Source organism: Aplidium turbinatum, chromosome 5, assembly GCF_918807975.1.
Source record: "Aplidium turbinatum chromosome 5, kaAplTurb1.1, whole genome shotgun sequence".
NCBI lineage: Eukaryota > Metazoa > Chordata > Ascidiacea > Aplousobranchia > Polyclinidae > Aplidium > Aplidium turbinatum.
This window is the reverse complement of record NC_137476.1, coordinates 28,066,611-28,087,052: the sequence shown is the minus strand read 5'-3', so window position 1 is coordinate 28,087,052 and position 20,442 is coordinate 28,066,611. Positions and strand designations below refer to the sequence as shown.

Sequence of the window (20,442 nt, the reverse complement as noted above, 5' to 3'; positions counted from 1 at the left end):
TGCTAATAACACTAGTAATGCTAACTATCCCTGAATGCTAATAACAAAGAGTTGTGCAGTTCAGAATCTAAACTTGCTTGTGTCTGGCAGTTTTGTCTTCCATTAACCCACTTTTTAAAAATCTTATCAAAAAAAAGCATAGAGCTTACTGAGAGAATTATGGCATTACAAGCAACATTAGTCTTATTCAAACGGAATCATTTTAAAAATAGTGTTTTTTATAATGGATTTTTAGGGAGCGACAGTTAGTATATTACTAGGAGCGACAGTTAGTATAATACTAGAATTTTCTTGATAGGCATATGGTACAGTTTCTTACACTACACTATTGTATTCAGGGAATAACTTACGGTAATACTAATCTCCAAGTGAAATGGAGCATGATAATACAAATCCATGGCCCTACAATCATGGAAAAGTATTTTAAGCTCTCTTCTTCGAAAGGCAAAAACTTATATTTTCAATGCCAGATGTGCGTTTCGGCCAAAAAGATAATTTCTTGTAACGAGAAATCGCGAAGTGGCTTGAAAAGTGTGTTGTTTCAAGTGGTTTATACCGTGTGAATGTTTGGCACCTAGCAAACAAAATGAGTTTGCGCTAGAGTATGCGCTAACGCTGACGCCGCCAACTTTTTTTACAAGTTGCGTTGACGCATGCGGCGTATAGTTTTTCGAACGTTTGCGGTTGCGCTGACGGCGTCAATATTTTTTGTATGCGCGTACATCACTGCAATTTGCCCACATCACTTGACATTTTCACCCAAGTTTGCGATGTTTTTTTTGTACCGGGAAAGCGACCACCCCCCTGCACCACCATCTCCCACGGCCATGATTATACCGGACCATTATCGGATTGCGAAACTTTCATAGGCTACCCGCAGCTGAAAAGTGAGACTATTGCGTGATTTTCAAAAAGAAGTCAGTTCGATACCCCTCGAAAGTCGAAAGCAAGCGATTGTGTCTAGGACACTCCATGTTAAAAGCATGCTTGAAAGTGGTCTTAAAGTTTGGCTTTTAAGTCTTGAAATTCCCTATCGTTTCGTCCACTTATTCCACATCAGCGTTACTCAAAGTTGGCGAAGGGGGGCGATTTCGAGCGCCAAAGGGGCGATCGGGGGCGAAAACACTCGAAGGGGGCGAATTTATCAAACCACCAATAACAGTCCAATACGCGTAAATCATTCACTGCAAGTATAAGTTAGATGAATCCACCTTAATTGACAATGTATCGCTGCTGCTTAGATATGTGCGTTTTGTTCATAATATGAGAACAAGAAGAAATGATTTTTGCGCTAAAGTCTTCCTACAGATATTCGGGCGTCAAGCATCTTTAATGCAGTGAAAAATTTTTACAAAGAGAAGGGGATTCCACTGAAAAATATTCTACAATGCACATTGCACAACTGATGGTGCTCCGGCAATGGTTGGAAACAGTGGCGGATTCAGAACGTAATTTAAGCTTAAGGGTAGGCCTAAGAAATATCTTGATGGGCCTTCACCAATAATGCCACGCAGGCCAGGATACAAAAACTAAGTGTTACCGAAAAGCTCTTACAAATGCTGTAAAATAGTGATGCCACAGACAATTCAGTGCCACTTGGCTGTTCTAGTATTAAACATTAATACAGTAGGGGAAGTGTGGGACCTATAGAACACTTTTTTTGAAATGGTCATAACTTTTGTATTTTAACTTCAAACAACCTAAATTTTGGATTATATCATGCTGCTGGGTGGTTTTAACTTATGATAAAGTGAAATAAAAATATGTTGATTGGTTAGCTTGTTACGAGAAAAAACAAAAACTTTGCGAAATGTTCCATTGGTCCCACCCCTATGGGACCAATGGAACACCCGATAACGCTATTGCATTAGAGCTAAAAGCACTGCTCATTGTCAAGCAAAATCTAGATTTTTAACAAAGCACCACGGAAAACATTCAACACCAATCGAAAAAAACGAATACACAGAAAAATAACAAAAAATGAAACCCACAAAATAAAGTCACGTGGTAAAGTTGTTAGGCTGCTAAAAATATTAAAAACCTAAAAACTCTACCCCTCCAATTTAAACTTTCTTACTGAAGTGAAGGCGTTTCCAAGATATCACCTTTCAAAGTGAATTCCTTTTTCCGAAGTTTTCAGTAGAAACACTATGCAACGAACATTATATATATTATATTGAACAGTGTTGCCACTAACAAATTTTGGGAAATAGGGTTCACATTGAACAGTAACATTTCGGCAACGACTGCATGCACAGCTTATTTAAAATCGCAGTGTCTCTTTCTTATTTTTTTACCATTTAAATGACAAATCCAGCCAGAATAATGATAGCGCCCCTTACCTATGGAACACCTATGTGAAACAGTGTTCCATAGATCCCACATAGCCATGATGTTTAGATAACTGGTTGTAAGTTTGAAATGATGCACTTCACTGTGCTGCATTCTTGTTTAGGCTATATCCTGTTTAAATAAATGGTTTCATCGGAGATTCTGCGCTAAGAGTCCTGCTTGCCCTAAACTCCTGAAGAATTCTTACAAAGTTAGACCTCAAAGGTACATTTTCAAGCTCAAAAACATAAAAAACGTTTGCGTCTTTCAAAACAGCCTTTTCCAGAATTTTCGAAGTTGATTTCTGCTTTCATGTCAAAACGGTGTTTCCAAATATAAATATTTTTTAAAATCCACTTTTGGTTTGGGAGCAAATCTGGTGTTCCATAGGTCCCACACTTCCCCTATGTTGTTTTTCATGAATCTGATTTTGGGTGGGCCCACTGTCAATCTGGGTGGGCCTGTACCAATCAGACCCACCCGGTAGATCCGCCCCTGGTTGGAAAGCATCGAGGGTTCATTGCACTGATGAAAAGAGAAATTCCTGGACTTATTGCAATACATTGTGCAATTCACCATCAGCATTTGGTTACTCGTAATCTCAGTCCTGAACTGCACGAATCACTGAATATTGTGATAAAATGCGTCAACAAGATGCGCATGCTCTCAACGGCAGATTATTTCGTTCACTTTGTTGCCAAAATGATGAACAATGTGAACGTGTTTTATTGATTACTGTATAGGCTACCCGCGGTAAGATGGCTTTCAAAAGGTGCTTGTTTGAGCCGCTTTTATGCCTTTTTTGTTTCAGTTATCGAATTCCCATCAAGCACTGACGCGATATTAGCTGAAAATGTGATAGGCTACGGTACCCTTAAAGAATGATATCGCATATTTGGCAGACATTTTCAATGCCATAAACGAAGTAAACAAAAAGCTTCAGGGAGAAATGATAACTCTCGTCAAGTGCAAAAGCGTGATTACCTCATTCACTGCAAAGCTATCTTTATTCAAACAAAATTTGGGTTGTGAAGAAAGGGGCGTTCTTCCCGGCTATCAGCACAAGCCTGAGCACTCACTAGTAGGCTACGTCGAGCAGTTGCAATTCGCTAACCATAACGGTGTAGCTTCCACGCTAGCCATTCAGACCATCCAATTTGGGTTGAAATGTCTTTTTCAGTCCTCAGTTTCCCCATTTGTGCGAGAATGTTATTACAGAAGAACAACCTCCGTGTTCCAAACTGGGTGGTAGGCCTACAACCATTTTCTACCGAACCCACAGACATAGAAGTGGAACTTCAAGAGCAATTCATTGATAGGCTATGCAAACAGATGATGAGTCAAGAGTGAAATTTAGAAATGATCGATACGATTTGTTTTGGTGTCAGGTTGCTGGCAAATATGAGCTTCTCTGGAAGGAAGCTAGAATGTGGATTTTGTCATTTCCTACTTCACATATGGTTGAAAAGGGGTTTTCGGCCGTGACATTGATGCTTTCAAAGCAAAGAAATCGTTTGCTAGTTCATAAACGTGGTGATTTTCGACTCTATCTTATGAAGATGTCGCCAAACATTTCAAAACTTTGTGAAAGTCGCCAAGCTCATCCATCCCATTGAACATTATCGTGTTACTGTCAATTTCGTTGGGTAATGATAGGACAGGTTACTCTTAGGAAATATAAAACAACATCTGAATGTCTGAAACAATTTTGTGGTCGATATGATAAGTGTACAATTTTTTGCTTACGTTACTAGGCCAACTTACTTTGCCATCGACAAAATAAAGAAAACTGCAGAACTATGGTTCGCAGCTTTGACCCCATCATTATTAAGTTCCTCTTGTTGAGGGTTGAATAGGCCTACAATGCGTCTATCTTCACCAATCAGCATGGTAACCAAAGCTGTCGTAGCCTACGGTACTTTCGTAATTGAATTTTGTGATAAGCTTATTTAATCTCCAAACATGGACGATGTCAATTTGCTTCTTTTTCCTTGGTGATCTTTGTAAGCATAATAAAACAAAACTTAGTCATTGCCCAGTGATTATAAAGAATTGCATATGGGTGGCCAGGCCTCGAAATTCACGGCGGACACGGCGGTCATGTCCGCCGTCACAGCATGTGATGTCCGCGGGAAGTACCATCTAGATCGGTCATATTTGTCCGCCGAGAAATAGCGGTAGAAATCGTCATTGCATAGCACGAACAATTGTTGCGGATATATAATTTCACGTGCATTCTAGCGCGCATCTAGAAAATGTTAATAATGTATCCCTTAGTTTCCATTCAAGCACGAAAACTTTCGATTTTTACGTTGCTTCAACGATTGGTGACATTGAATCAGCGTAACAAAGGTGAATTATTCGCTAAGAACCGATGGGAGTACCGGTACTTTTACACTAATCACGCGCAACTTAGTTCAAGTCTTACGTCACAATGTCTGGCTTTGATCTCCAGTAAGATTGATAAGGCAAGGTTGGTTACTAAATTAGATTACACGAGTAGGCTATTACAGCAAGATGCAGCGAAATTTGTTTAGTTTTGGTATTACAGTAAGAAAGAAAAGGCCCAGGAAAAATTTACTTTCGCTCATATGACTCGCAAAAATAACCTAAAGAAAAAAGCCTAGTGAAACTTTGCACAACAGAAAATAGTAGCGTTAGTGTAGAAGTTTTTCAACTTGTGTCCAGAGCATTGTGACGCAAGAAGCCACACAACCTCGTTCGGTGGAAGTTAATTAGTTATGCGGCGTAAAGCAGCTACGCGACGCTTTGACTCTTCAAGCTCACGTCGGTGGTCTGATGAAAGCTTTTCAGAGACAGTGACTGCGCTGAAATTTTAAAAAGCCTTCTAAACCGTAGCTATAGTTCTCAAATGGCAAGGAATTATTATCAAGATAAAGTGATTAAGCGTGACGATCGACGCTAAAACTGGTGTGTCCGCCGTGAGACTTAATTTGTCCGCCGAGATAGCTGCTCAGACCGGACACGTTTGTCCGCCGTCAACAAAAACGAATTTCGAGGCCTGGGTGGCTGCGCCTCCGCATGGTTGGGAAATGTTTGGTGACTTGTCTCAGCGAAACCTTTTTAGAGAGTAGCCTAAGAGAGGGAAAAATAACTTACGTAGTTTGCCTGTGAGATTCCATATAAAGGCTAAACTGAATAGTAAGTTCACATTGAGACACATGTTCGCCCGATAGCTCAGTTGGATAGCATGATAGCTTCATGAACAAAGAAGCTTCAAGATCAAGCGGCGCTATGATTCAACTCTCAGGGTGTGCGTTTGAGTAACGCATTCTAAGGACTGCTCTCTATTCAGTGGCACCTAACAGATGGAATTAATTTTGGGAATGACTATATAAATGTAGACTTTTAAAATTATGCAGTAATGTAGTTTACTACTATGCTTGACAGTTTTAATCCTATGCTTCTAATTTATTGTTATCATTATTCCCACAAGTTTCTGTTGATTTTACAGGTTTGTATCAAACTACTACGGTATATTATATGTATAAACTGTTCGAGTAATAACAAAAAATAATGACAACAAAAAGAAACTCTCACTGCACAATCACTGCTGTTGTTTTGATTGTTTGCTTAGTTGTAGATATTTCCACATACCCACAAGTAGAACGAAAATCACCCGATGCAAATCTTTCTTTTTTTTCGTTTGACCATTATCACCATGATGAAGAATTGACGACACTGTTTCATGATCTTGCAAAACAATTTCCTAATTATGCAAGAGTTGGTTCAATCGGCAAGTCAGTTCAGGGAAGGGACCTCCAGTACCTTGAAATTACTGAAAATGTTAACTATGTGACGCCAGGAAGGCCAGAGGTGAAATATGTTGGAAATATGCATGGTGATGAAACAGTTGGAAGGCAACTTATTATTTATTTAAGCCAGTATCTGCTTCATACTCACAAATATGATTCAAGATCTCACAACATATTGACAAGTATGAGGATATTTTTGATGCCTTCCATCAATCCGGATGGATTTGAGTTGTCAAAGGAAGGATTATGTAATCACGGTCATCGAAGAAACTTTCATGGAACTGATTTAAATCGAAATTTTCTTGACCAGTTTGACTCTCCTCTTAAGGCAGCTCAAAGACAGTTTGAGCCAGAAACTGAGGCAATGATTAATTGGATTAAGCAGCACAAGTACGTATATATATATATATATATATATAAGTTCCCATACCATACTATGTATTAAGGTTGTATTTCTTGTATGATGATTTTGCAATCTGCATGCTCTATTGTAGTCAGTAAGTTGATTTTGCATCATAGGGTATGATATAGCCTAACACAGTTAGCATTATGTTTGACATACAATTTTTAGTTGTATATATATAAAAACTTGCTGTTAGTAGAAAGAACTTGTTTCTTTGCCATTATCACTAGGCTGAGCATTTACTGGTACCCCACAGCAGAGCATATTTTGTGTCACTTTCCCTAAACATACTTAATATACAGCATCGCATTAGTATATATATTGCATTGCGCATGGTTTACTGCTCCGACAGTTTGAGCACTGTGGCAAAATTGGTGAAAGTATCCAAAATGTGGTTCCTTGCTTACCACAAATGGAAAAATCACCATGCTGAATTGGTTATACAGTACGGTAATATATGGTAATAAGGCGTTAAGTCTAGTGCACGTTTACTGCACTGATGAGACCATAAGGTTGAAACAGTGATGTTCTGTCTACAATTATTTATTACACAATATACATATATTGTATGCTAGCCAAGAAACTTTCAATCAACGAGGTGTTTAATGTAACATTTGTGACATTTGTATTAGTATCCTATGTGTTTATTGTTTAAATCGTACTTTTTCTGTTTCTCTTGAATCGATGAAATATTAAAGCACTGACACAAAAAATTCTGTGATCTGAAAGAAACAGTGATTAATTTTTTTTTTCAGATTTATTCTCTCACTCAATTTTCATGCTGGCAGTATGGTTGCAAGTTATCCATACGATGACTCGAAATTTCACAATGCAAAAACAGACAGCACTGCACCTGATGATGCCTTTTTCAAGGTTTGTTTTCACTTTTATTTTATTGCTTGTCACTTCAATTATTACAGTGTACCGGTATATATACTGTATAGATATATTCATAACATTTGAAGATATTTTTAAGTCGTTGTTTTGAGCCATAAATGAAATAATCAGATATGCCATGCTCAGAATTGTTATGGATTATGAAGGATATCATTTCCTCGGCATGTGATTTTAAAACTTAATCTTGTTTATTCATATTTGTTTGAAGTAAAGTACTTAGTCAGTTCTCGGAGGATTTCGTTTAGACACAGTTAGTTAGTTGCCTGTCAAATAATTGTGCCCACTGTGGCGTCAGGATATTCAGGTGACTGCACTGTGGCACCTGGTCATCTACGTGATATTCCCAATAAAATCTATTTCATTAATTGCTTGATGGTAATACTGCAGATTATATCAGTTTGACAGGTTGGGCAATGCTTTTCATACAAAATGTTATATTGAGCAGAAAAAATACACAGTTTTGTTAATTCGCGTGTCCGGCACTTATTTGTTGTGAGTCCAGGCTTGCGTCGGCGAAAGCTTTATCACTAAATTATTTAAGTTTCCGAGCATAACTGAGTTTACTGCAAGCATTGTCAAATTACGTTGAAACAAGAGAGGCTGATGCTCAGTAAAATGAAGACAAATCTTTAACTTTTGTCTGCTTATTGTGTTTTTTTACATATATATTTTATTATTTGCAGTGTGTAATTGCGCTTTTCCGTACCGGTATTTTATTTATTGCTTAATAAAATTCTTCATCTTTACACCTCGTGTACCTGCTCAAACAAAGAGCTTGCTAAGTGAGTTCTAGGCTGTGGGCTACTTGCATAGTAGGGTGATTCAAAATTGAGGAAAAAATTTTTTTTTTTGAAATTTTTAACTCTCACCCCCTAAAAGTGTGATGAGTAAAGCAATAACATGATACATAAAAAAAATTTTGTCCTACTCAAAGGATTAGTGGTGGCACATCCAGTTTCAACTTTTGCAAATCGGATAAATTTGTTTAAAAATAACATATTTATTATTATACCATTGAAATGGTGGATTTACTGATTCACAATATTCCACAAAGGAAGAACACCAAAAACACAAATACATGCTAAAAAAACTATGTAAAGCTAGAATACAACCTGACAAATTAACACGCACAAAACAAACAACAAAAAATTCGCATTTTTGTTGCATCAATAATACTTGATAAATATCAAAAACACTGTCTTTAAAAGTCATCAAATATTTACAAAGATTTAATGAATGCAGAAATGTTATTTTTGTAATGTAGATATGTGTTCAGTCGTTACCATAAAGTTTATGCACATTATTGTTTTTCAATCTGGCTCACAATGGTATTCTTACACTGTCTGGAAATTTTTTTTTTTGCTCAGTCACCTCTTGAAGAAGAAACTGAAATTGCTCTTCAGTCTTCGAAAGCAGCTTGTTAAATCGCTGTACCAGGGTCACACCTTGTTCGGCATGATCATGAAACACTTTTAGAGCCAGTACCTGTGTTTTAGCATTGGCATAATCATCTCTGTCATCTCAAGTAGTCGAATCTAATGAAAGGAGCTCATGTGGAATGTCAAGCTTATGGAAAAGTTTAAGAATGTCTTTTGACACAAAGTCCCGCAGCTCTTTTTCAACGATTCTGGACGGAGGTTGTTTCTTGCCCTCCAGGTTTTGTTCCATTCTGAGAGAGCTCATCATTTTCCTCTAAGTTTCCAAGCTCACTAAGGTATCAAAAAAGCCAGAGCCACTAATTCTTCTGACACGTACCATATGTGGTGTGAAAGTTTATTTAAAGTAGCTTTTGAAAGACCTGAGCAGATATGTTTATACCCTAAGAGCTCTTTCATTAAATTAAGATCTTGTCATGGAGCCTCACTTGGCAAAATGCAAGTAATCTATGCTTTCACATATACTATTGAACAAAAGAGGCATATATATAGATCTCGAAGTCCAGTCTCTTCTTTCTTGGCTTAAATTGGCTGCGAAAAAGCCAAATCTTGTAACAGTACAATACCTTGGGCTTGGACATCCAGAGTGGTAGAATGCACCTGGACAGCGGAAGGCAACCCCATTGTGAGGTTGTTCTCTTAAAAAAGTTATAAGCAATTCCAGCAGGTCTCGGTAATCATCCCGTGGGTGTCTTGCAGACAATTGTTCATTTGCAAATGTCAACAGATCTGCACAAACTGGCTAGATGAAGTTATTGACATGTGCATCAGTTGGGTCTGGCTGGTAATTGGATTGATCAATAAAGTTCCATTTTTCGTGAAACCGCTTAAAAAGGCTGATGTCTGGAACAGAGGACATACCAAACTTTGTTTCAAATGCACTTTTTAAAATAAGTTCCATAATGTGATGTCTGTAAGCAAAGTGAAGCAAACTTTTTCCAAGTTTCTGCTCCAAAAGAGTGCTAGCACCAGCGTGTTGGCCGGTGTTGGAGGCAGTTTGTGTCAAAGCACAGGGCCCTCACTTTCCCACTAACTTCCCATTCTTCAAGTGCATTAAAAACAGCAGTTGCCATCATGTCTCCAGTTCCTGAAGCAAGTTTTGATACCCCGTGAAGCTTGGAAATGCTGTGGCCGGAAACTGGTAATTGGTAAACGGTCCACACTGCTGATTGCCTACCAGATCTTCAAGGAACTTGCCATCCCATGCACTGCTAATGATTCATTAGGATTTTAGAATGGAACTGATCTTTTATTTCATTTACAATGTCTAGTCGATACTTTTGTTGATGGCGTCTTATGGTAGAAGAACTTAGCCTGAATTGAGCAGGGTCTCCACCTACCCCCGCCACTGTTTCTGCTGATATATACACGGCTTTCCAGTCAGTGACCCCTATGCGATCTAACGCAGCTGCAAGACTAAGTGATGACTTTTTTAGGCACTCTTTCTTCTGGTTTACGAAATTATTACCATGTACTTGTAATATTTATCCAGTTTTTGACATATTCTACACTTAGCATCTTGACTAAAAATTTCTGTGGTTTTGGTCAAGACGATTGTAGTGCATCGCATATAGAAAAACCACGAAAATTTTGCATGGGCTGTGCCACCTCTAAATGATGTCTGATTTCAAAAATCTTTTGGAATACATGTTTTTGCATGATGCATCACATATCTAAGGGGTGAGAGTGATGAAAAAAAAATTTTTTTTTTTTTGAATCACCCTATTGCATAGCCTAGTCAGGCACTGCACACTGATATGTTTCAAAGTGAAATTCACTTTGTAATTAGGCGGGGAAAATTGTCGCATAATCAAGTGTTTTCGGTAAATTTGACACACCAAATAACAACTAAATGACCGGGCACCACACCAAAATATCCTGACGCCACAGTGTGTACACCCATTTACCAGGCGCCTAACTGCCTGGACCTAAAAGATGTGGACCCTCAGTTCTATTGTGACATTTTGGTTGTTTGGTTTCGGAATGGCCCGTTTCGGTGAGTCCGATCCCTTAACGGGGGATTTTTTCAATTTTTTTTTTAAATTATTGGGTACCGTAGCCTAATTATCATTGCCGTTTTAGGGTTAGGGGTTTGGAGTTAGGATTAGGGGTTAGAGGTTAGGAACTCACCGAATCAAACTCACCGAATCGGACTCACCGAATCGGACTCACCGAATAGTAGCAGACCCGTTTGGTGGAGGGGACAACTGTTATATAATACTCAAAATTTAGCACAAGGGGTGACCTCAATGAGTATTCAACTTTGACTGAAATTGTGAATATATATATATGTTGTGTGTTAAAATTTTTTATTCAATCTTTAAACCTAAGTAATTATTTTGATGTCCTATATTTGTCATTGCTTGGCTTTTAATTTTGCTACTAGTTTAAAATAAGCTTGTCTCCACTACATATCTTTTCAATATAAAATATATATATAATATAATTATTTTTTTAAAAGTTGATAACAGTTTTTATCTTTCTGCAGCTGATGGCTCACACCTATTCCAATGCTCATTCCGTCATGCACACAGGTTCTTCTAAATGTTATGAAAACGTTTTTACGGATGGTGTTGTGAATGGTGCACGTTGGTATGATGTTCCAGGTTAGTTATCTTTGTTTCAATGATCGAATGTGTTGGGTATTTTTGTTGATGTTTTGAATGAATAAAATTATTGCTTTGAAGAATATTCTTGTTCGGGCTACCTTTTAAAAGTCATGGATCCTTCTAATTCAGCACTTTTTGTCAAGGCCATTTCTTGTTGTTCACTTGAAGTATAATTTGATGAGATATATTATTATACAGTATATATAATATATATATTCCACTTTATATTCAGTTTCATGCATACGTTTTGAATTAACGTGTACTTAGATTTAGATGTTACTACAACTAATACTTTAACTCTTAAATATATGCATATGCAATGTGATAAAAACTTTATAAGCAACTTATTAGCAACATAATTATACAGTAAAGTCCACCATTGTGTGCTTACCAAAAATGTGTAAGTTTCAATGCTTTTTTCTACTTTGGGCTATTGCATAATATAATTACTTTCAGGTGGCATGCAGGATTACAACTATCTGCACGGTGACTGTATGGAAATTACTATTGAACTAACTTGTTGCAAATACCCGATGGCCGATACTTTAGAAACGGAATGGAATCATAATAAAGAAGCTCTGCTCCAAACCCTAGAACTGGTTAGTCCTAGTACATTTTGTTATTGTGGTACTTTTAAATCTTAACTTTTAGAATGTTTTTCGATTTGTTTCCAGACAAAAGAAATGGTTTTGTCTGTAACCTAGAACCAAGCAAAGGCGAGGCAAATGTGCTCACGAATTCGGCTTTAATGTTTTAAGACACATATATGCCCTATGGCGAAATGCTGTTGTCGTTCCGCTATATGAAAACTTACCGATGGCACGCGTGATGATTCAATATCTACTGCTGATTTAAAATGGTATACACTTTACCGGCACACAATTTTTTCATCTCAGACCAACCGTGGTGTACGAGGTTTCGTGAAGGATCGAGTGATCGGCCAGCCTATATCAGATGCCATCATCAAAGTTAAAGGAATTGACAAAGATATGAAGAGTGATGTATATGGAGCATATTGGAGGCTTCTTGTGCCTGGGAATTACATTTTAACTGTAACAAAAGTCGGGTAAGCTTCACCAGGGAATGCTGGGTTCATGTTGTATTGTATAATCTGTTAAGATCTACAAAGCAGCTTCTGTTCTTTGGTTTCATAACTGCTTTAATTTGTGCTGCTTATCTACTCCATCAAAAACAAACAGAAACAAGCATACTGTTTTTAGTCATTACGTTGAAAAACAGCTGAAGCGTTTTCTCTTGGTAGGATACAATGCACATTTAGACCTTGCACTGCGCCTTTCGTCAAGTTTAGTAGAGATCTCCACATTAATGTTGACTTGAAAGGATCCGAGATAATGAGAATTTTCAGATCACACATCTTATCACTTAACCAATATTTGAAAAAAACAATTTCCGTACCAAATTTTTTTTTTTGACAGCTACGAAGATTCCGACCCCATATTCCTAGCGATTGACGAAAAGCAGTATCTCGTTAAGGACGTCGATCTTACACCTGAAGGTTTTTATCCAACTACTGCCACTGTGCACCATTGTGAGTAACTGAATATCGTGATGTAGGTTTTGTGTATTTAGACATGTACATTTGTACAGGCATGAGTTTGTACGAATGCACCTGCTTTCTCTGTTTTTTTACTCGTTGTACGTCGTAACTACTGATGAGGTGAGTAAACATATTCGTCTAGAAATTTCAACCGATTCCAAAGTATTTTATATATGAATAATGAAATATCAGTTTTTTACCTAAACAAACCAATTATCTTGTTTCCAGCAATTGTTCTTTGAAACAGTTAAGTTTTTGGTGATTTCTCGCAATGACCAATGATTTCCAGGCACCAGCATTTAATTTTTTCACAATTTAATTACAAGAGAATTTTTTTATTTCTGATATGTATTTTTAATAAAAAAGAAAAAGTCACAAAAACGACTCGCATCGCTCTCGTTAGGCAATACCAACTATAACTAACGCGACGGATTCAAGTATATGACCGAATAACTTATTTAGATTTGCTCCAGTGTTTCTACAGTCCTTGCTTGTGAAACTGTCGAGCTCTCGTTTAGAAGCAGGATGCTATTTCATAAGCTAAAATGAAGTTAGCACCGTTGCTCAAAACTCTTTTCTTTGCACATTTCAGCTTCTGAAGTAAACAAATCTTTCTCGGAGGAAACTACACCCGCCCAATATGAACTTATAGCGGACACTGCAAGCAGTGATGTTGACTATGCAAATGACTATGCTACAACACCCGAGCCTTCTGACCACAGAGAGGACGCCCAGGCCCAAACATACCCAGACACAGGCCATGGGCACCGACTGCTGATTGACGACATGATGCCAACCGAGCAGGTTTTGATCCCAAGCGAAGCACCCAAAATCGACCAGGCTGATCGCTTTGCTCCTTCCGAGTTTTTGCATCACCACCAGCAAGAAATGACCGACTTTTTAAAACGCATTAACCGGCTATATCCGGAAATAACAAACTTGTACAGCATCGGAACGTCAGTCAAAGGCAGAGACTTGTGGGTCATCGAGATTAGCGACAAGCCAGGCACTCACGAGCCCGGGGAGCCAGAGTTCAAGTATATTGCCAACATGCACGGCAATGAAGTGGTTGGGAAGGAGATACTACTGAACCTTGTTGAGTACCTTTGCATAAACTATGGTAGAGACGAGCGTATTACTTGGCAGGTCGATAACACACGCATTCATATCATGCCTACTATGAATCCTGATGGATATGAAATAGCGAGGTAAGATTCAAGTGCAATTTTAAAATTATTTCCTCTTTTTAGAACCAAACAGCGAAGGTTGTTAAGAGTGAAAAAACGTTTTAGTTTTCATTTTCAACGTAAATTAAGTCACATAGTTACGTGTGTATGATATATCTATGATTGGACTTATACTGCTCACAGATTGGTTTACTTTTCATTAATTCCTTGCAATATCTAAACAAAACAACGCGTCACACCTGTCACCTGTGTTCTTGTATGAAATGTTATGTGGACTTTCATTCGTCGTCATAGACAAAAACTAAGAAGCAATATGGTTGGAACGTCCGATCAAATTAATCAGAAAATATACAGCCTAAAATGTAGTTACTAAATCTGTGTTCACTGTTCAGCAAATTTGATGGAGTGGGTTTTTGACAACAGCAAATCGATTTCACAAGCTTTCACAAGCAAATAGTTGATTTGACCTAAGCTCAGTTTTATACTGAACGTCAAAATTTTTGAAACATATAAAATATTTTTAGTGTTTAAAATAAAAAAAACTGTGCATTTGCAGGGAAGGAGACGAGGCTGGCTACCAAGGCCGTAGCAATATCAACAATGTCGACCTGAACCGGAATTTTCCAGATCAATTCCGGTCTATCAGCCCTGAACTAGAACCAGAAACAAAAGCTGTCATGGCGTGGATTGAATCGATTCCTTTCGTTTTATCAGCAAACTTGCATGGAGGATCATTGGTAAGAACGTGTGATGTTTGCTTGGAAGCACTAACATTTCAGCTTGTCAATTTTGTTAATCGGTTAAACGTCTACGTACGTTATATTTAGCTGATTTAACAAGTGAGGATATTTTACACGCATTACGCCACTGTGTTGGCATTATCAGTTATAAATGTGTAGACATCGTTTCAATAGGCATTTTACCATGTACGATACAATAACTTTATTTCGCCTAATTTTCATATATCGCTAGCTGAAAGCTACATTTCGGCTTAGCAGGCCATAGCCCTAAGGAGGGACGTAAGCATTTCTCTTCAGCGCAACGTACGGTTCATAATCATGAAAGAAATCAAAGGCTATACTCGAATGGCCCCACTCCAGAATCGACGGCACACCTTTAATTGTCTTGCCGAAGATAACAGCCACATGTTCTTGAGTGATGTCGAGCCGCTGGCTTTCAAACGTCGAAACGTGCTTCTCACCACTCGGTTATGCAACCGACCGACAGCTACACCTTCATTTAAATATTGATTGCATCGAGCTTGTTTTCCAATTAAGTAACTCACTAGTTTTGCTTTTTTTTTTGTAGCTTCAATCACGTTAGTTTCTCATTTTGCACAGTACGCTGTGTTGCTTCTTGATAGAATCAGTTGCAACCGACCGACGAAACGTCGGAAATAAACCTGTTTACCTGTTTTGTTTTGGCAGCCTAGTCTCAGCTAACTAGCTAACAGAAGAGCTCAGTATAATTCTTCATCTGTTGCCACTATTTTTATCACTCTAGGTTGCAAATTACCCTTTTGATGAGCGCGACCCAGACAAGCGCAAGAATTCCAAATCCAACCTCTCTCCCGATGACGCTGTATTCAAACAAGTAGCAAGGGCGTACTCGGACGCACATGAAACTATGCACAACAGCGTGCCCTGTTCTGCCTCCCCGAGGGATCGCTTCGACGTAAGAATTTGCGAATGTCTGCTGTGGTGCATATAGACTAAATTAAAGCGTGACCCGTCCTGTTTATTCAAGATCGCCACGTGTAAGAAATGAATCGATTATCAGGGAAAACTCTATTTGAATAAGCATTTTTGTAGCATTGCTGTGTGTTCCATCATACTGCAATGCTGAGATGTGTCGCAAACATCCACGACTTACTGCCTGTTGAGTATCAGCATCCACTCGGTCAAACACTTGAGATAGATCAACACCACAGGAACTGTTCTTACTCTATAGTCACTCACAACAAAGATCTGGTGCATGTTGTTGCTGTTAATGCTGACAATGACTCTATCTTAGCGTCAGTGCGAGAAATGAACAAGAAATTTGCTTAACTCGAATATAAAAATCTGTTCCCAATGCGGGAGTTGAACCGAGAACTTTGTGGGCTACTTTAAAACTGAATTAAAATGACTTTTCTGGTTCAAGGGCGGCATAACCAACGGGGCAGAATGGTACGAGGTTAGCGGCGGCATGCAAGACTGGAATTATGTTTACACGAACTGCTTCGAAATCACGCTGGAGCTCGGCTGCGTAAAATATCCGATGGGAAAGGATCTGTCGCAGTACTGGAAGGACAATGAGAACGCGTTGATGGCCTTCATCGATGAGGTACAGTGATATTCTTTATGCAAAAGTTTTAAAGATGAAGTTGTTGCTTGTGTGCTGGTGATGTACAATTTGAAGATGACAAAACATGTTGCACACGACTCATTGCCATATGCCGAAGTATAGAATTGAAATTTATTGATAGTGGCTTTTTATGCAAAATTCATAATATATCAAAGCTGAGAACCTTATCAGCGTAGTAGCTATATTGTTGACGTTTTTTTTATATATATATATATATTTGAAATACGTCACAATGCACGTACGGTAATGCATTTTTAAGCTAGCTAGGTTCTAAAATATGCTTTTCATCATAAAATACTTTCTATCATAAAAAGTCTGGATTTGTTCAAAAAGAAAATATAACAACTTACTGTTCCTTTTGTTGTAAATTGATTTTAGGTTCACAAAGGTGTTTCTGGATTTGTAAAAGACGAAAACGGCAACCCTCTCCCACAAGCAAGCATTCACGTTTGGGAAATAAACCACGACATTACATCTGCCATGGAAGGTGACTACTGGCGCCTCCTAGTGCCAGGAAGTTACCGTATCACTGCAACGCTGCCAGGGCAAGTTGGTTTCTCAAATATTTTAACCCAATATGTTCTCCGTTTTCAACTCAAATTTTACTCAACTCTCAGCCCAAATTTTACTCAACTTTTAACCCAAATTTAACTTTTTTACAAATTAACCTAAATTTTACTTGATTCAATATTGTGATGTTGCTTCTCATCTTACAGATATAATCCTGATACTCATGAGATCGAAGTCGGCCTTGGGCATGCTACCCTGCTTAACTTTACCTTGAGGAGCTTGCAACCAAAAGTGCCAGAAGAACCAAAAACAACCAGTTTGCAAACCACTTCAACCAGAACCAGCACATTAACCACCAGTACCACCACAACCAGCATACCGATTACCACAACAACCAGCACACCATCAACCACTACAACCAGCTCACCATCAACCACTACAACCAGCACACCATCAACCACTACAACCAGCACACCAACTGATAAACGCACCACCAAGGCCACCACTATACTTGGTTATTCCAGGCGTGTGGTTATCACAGTGGCAGGTAAGTGGATTGTGGCTACATGGGAAGTAAAATATGTACGATATTTGACACATTTACTGAATTCGTCTGATATTCTAATACAATGGTGAAGGCTTGGAAAAGAAGGATTGAAAGGCAGGGAAGCCATTTAGAGAGTGCAGTTTTGAAAGTGCTTTAGTCACGTTTACGGTTTGGTTAGTTTGAAGATGAAAGATGTTGAAATAGTGCATGTAATTGTAAAATTGAGATTTCAGCTGTGAAATAGATTAAAAAGTCCACTTTTGCTTCACCTACGTCTCACGAGAAGCTCAATTTTCAGGAACAATTTGAAACTTTGAGGCCGTTTTGCTGAAAACCTACAATTTATTACTCAGTAGCATTGAAAGCTACAATCAGTTTCTTCGTTTACTTTTAAAAATATAAACAGTTGTTAAGAACACACCGCCGTGCCCACTGATTGGGCATCGAACCCGTAACTATTCGAGCGCCAGTTTGACTCTCAGACCATTCTGCCACGCACTTGATTAATCCCAGAGCTAATGTTACTTCTAACAGGGTACGTCTCGACTCGCTCCTCCCCCCCTAAAAATAGTTTCCAAATTCATTACAACGTTTGAATTACTTGTAGAGTGACGTTTCATAAATGTTAGGCTGCATTCAGTGGCTATATTTTTAAACAAACTTTTTATTTCAAACATTAAAATATTTGCCTCCCCCCCAATAGTTGTTTTTGCCCCCCTAAATTTTCTTTTTAGCTATATTACTGCACCTAACTCTAGACCTGAAGCTGTCCGGTGGCAACTGTTTGTCAATTTCTAAATGCTGGCTTGTCGGGACTGCATTTGTGGATTTCAAGTTCAGTTATTGCATGCTCCATCTACTTCACAAATTAAATTTTGAAAGTCTTTTATTTTGTTATTTTCCAGTTGTTGCCATAGTGATGTTGGTATGCGTTGTTATCTTGGTCGCTTGCGTACGATCCAGCAAGCGTGCGGAAGAAAAGAAAGGCTTTCACAGGTCGGTTGCTTTTCTAGTTTTAAAAGCAAAAGTTATATTTAAAACAAAAACACGTCTGCAGACGTTAAATCAATGTGAAAATGGTGATTTGCTGTCTGGGTACGAGATATCTTTGAACTTACTGCAACTAAAGTTTCACGGAGTTCTAACGTCGCTTAATGTTAGTTTATTCCGCCATGAAATAAACTGCTTTCTTCAATTGATTGACTCCTTGTGGCATGTTTCCTGCACTCTAGGTTGACCAATGAAACCGAGGAATATTTCGACGATGTTCCCAATATTTTGCCATCCTCCGGAGCTTATCACGACCGAGACTCCAGTGATGAGGAGGATGTTGTATTTGTTGCCCGAAGATGATTGTTCGTTTGAGAGATAATTTTTTTTTAAACATTTTACAGTTTTTTGCAGAGTTTCGCCATTGTAGTAGGAACAATTAATCAGTGCACTTTGACCACTTCGTGCAGTATATCAATGACATTAAATGCGAATATTTGAGGCATGCTAGTGATAACGAATTGGTGAAACTGACGTTTTATCAGCCGAATCTAGTTGTCTTCTTCAGGATTTTCGTGCCATACATTACCACAACTTTTTCTTATAGGCTTAGTTTAGCTTTGATTACTAGAAGCGGCTATTATCTTTAACTTAATTCTTGAAACTATGTTGCGTGCCTTTGTTTGAATTTTGAAGTTTCATACGTTTTTGCGACGTGAGACCATGTTAAAATCAAGGCAGGTACTTGCGGGCTTGGTGATGTTTCGAAACGTCGCACTTACGCCGTTAAATTTTGCCAAACATTTTTAGTTCTGTTTGGTTTCTTTTATTGTAATCAGTTTCAAGGCAAGTAGCTTGTTTTTCCTTCACCGTACTATGTTTATTTTTATATCGATAGAAGCTCATTGTTCAAGTCTAGGTCACCCACTTCCAAGCTTCGTGATTTGTTTTCATCTTTTTAAGTTCATGAGTATTACTTGCAGGGTTCCCACGCAGTCGGGAAAGTAGGGAAAAAGTAGGGAATTTGAAAACCCGTTTTCCAGACCGGGAAAAGGTCGGGAATTTTGTGAAACCTCCCTCGTGGTATTGAAAAAGTATGGAAAACCTTGATGACTAAATTATAGATAAAAAATCCGATATATTGGTATCGGTGATATCGGCCATTGTTTGAGTATCGGTATCGGCAAAATTTGGCTGATACTAAACATGTAAAAAAGGCGCTTGCTGCGGATTTTCTACAGAAGCAAAGATATAGATTTTTTAAAGTAGATTGATGTAGAAAAATAACAACCTGTTAAATTTTTGATATCTCACACTCCCATGACTTCTTCCGCACGCATTTTGGCATTGGTTGCTTGCAGTGATTCTTTCACTCAAACAAAACGTTTTGTTTCAGCAGTTTTGAGTTGTTTGATTCTTAAGTTGTAAAGGAGACTCAATTTCTCCAATATTTATCATTTGTGTTTCTTTTTTACTCTCAGCAGAGTATAAAACTTGTAAAAGTTTTTCATCCATACAACGTCATGATTGAAATATCTCAAATCGGCGTAATGACGTGACATCATCTAAACATTTTATCAAATAAGGAATTAACAAATTCGATCGTCACAAGTGGTTTGGTTGTGGTAAACAAATACGTTTTGACTTTGAAGTTCAGTGAAACAAAATATCCATTAATCGATATGTAATATATGTACTGTAGTCAAATTCCATATCAAGAATAAGTCCATATTTTTTCAGGTTTATGTAAGCTCCATAGATCAGTAGGCACAACAAAACCTTTTACTGATTGGTTCAGTAAGGATTCGTGGTCCCGTTGCTCTCATATTTAGTGATAAGGTTGGAAGACATT

General features: G+C 38.1%; 1 protein-coding gene across 1 annotated transcript; it reads left to right on the top strand.

Moving 5' to 3' along the window:
* The first annotated feature begins 5,812 nt into the window (after positions 1–5,812).
* On the top strand, positions 5,813–20,442 carry LOC145770029 (carboxypeptidase D-like). The gene is made up of 14 exons (XM_082581613.1): positions 5,813–6,497; positions 7,266–7,383; positions 11,332–11,449; positions 11,909–12,051; positions 12,349–12,518; positions 12,889–13,001; positions 13,603–14,218; positions 14,754–14,934; positions 15,701–15,871; positions 16,340–16,522; positions 16,922–17,088; positions 17,260–17,600; positions 18,506–18,596; positions 18,833–20,442. Exons 1-14 carry the CDS (start codon positions 5,869–5,871, stop codon positions 18,951–18,953), a joined length of 3,162 nt encoding a protein of 1,053 aa, XP_082437739.1. The 5' UTR covers positions 5,813–5,868; the 3' UTR covers positions 18,954–20,442.

What these genes read in the sequence shown, in the direction of transcription:
- LOC145770029 (XM_082581613.1), top strand. Translation starts at nt 5,869, where the DNA reads ATGACAACAAAAAGAAACTCTCACTGCACAATCACTGCTGTTGTTTTG. An exon ending in TGCTCCAAACCCTAGAACTG is followed by an intron (nt 12,052 to 12,348) that starts GTTAGTCCTAGT and finishes TTTTCATCTCAG; the next exon opens with ACCAACCGTGGTGTACGAGG. An exon ending in GAAAAGAAAGGCTTTCACAG is followed by an intron (nt 18,597 to 18,832) that starts GTCGGTTGCTTT and finishes CCTGCACTCTAG; the next exon opens with GTTGACCAATGAAACCGAGG.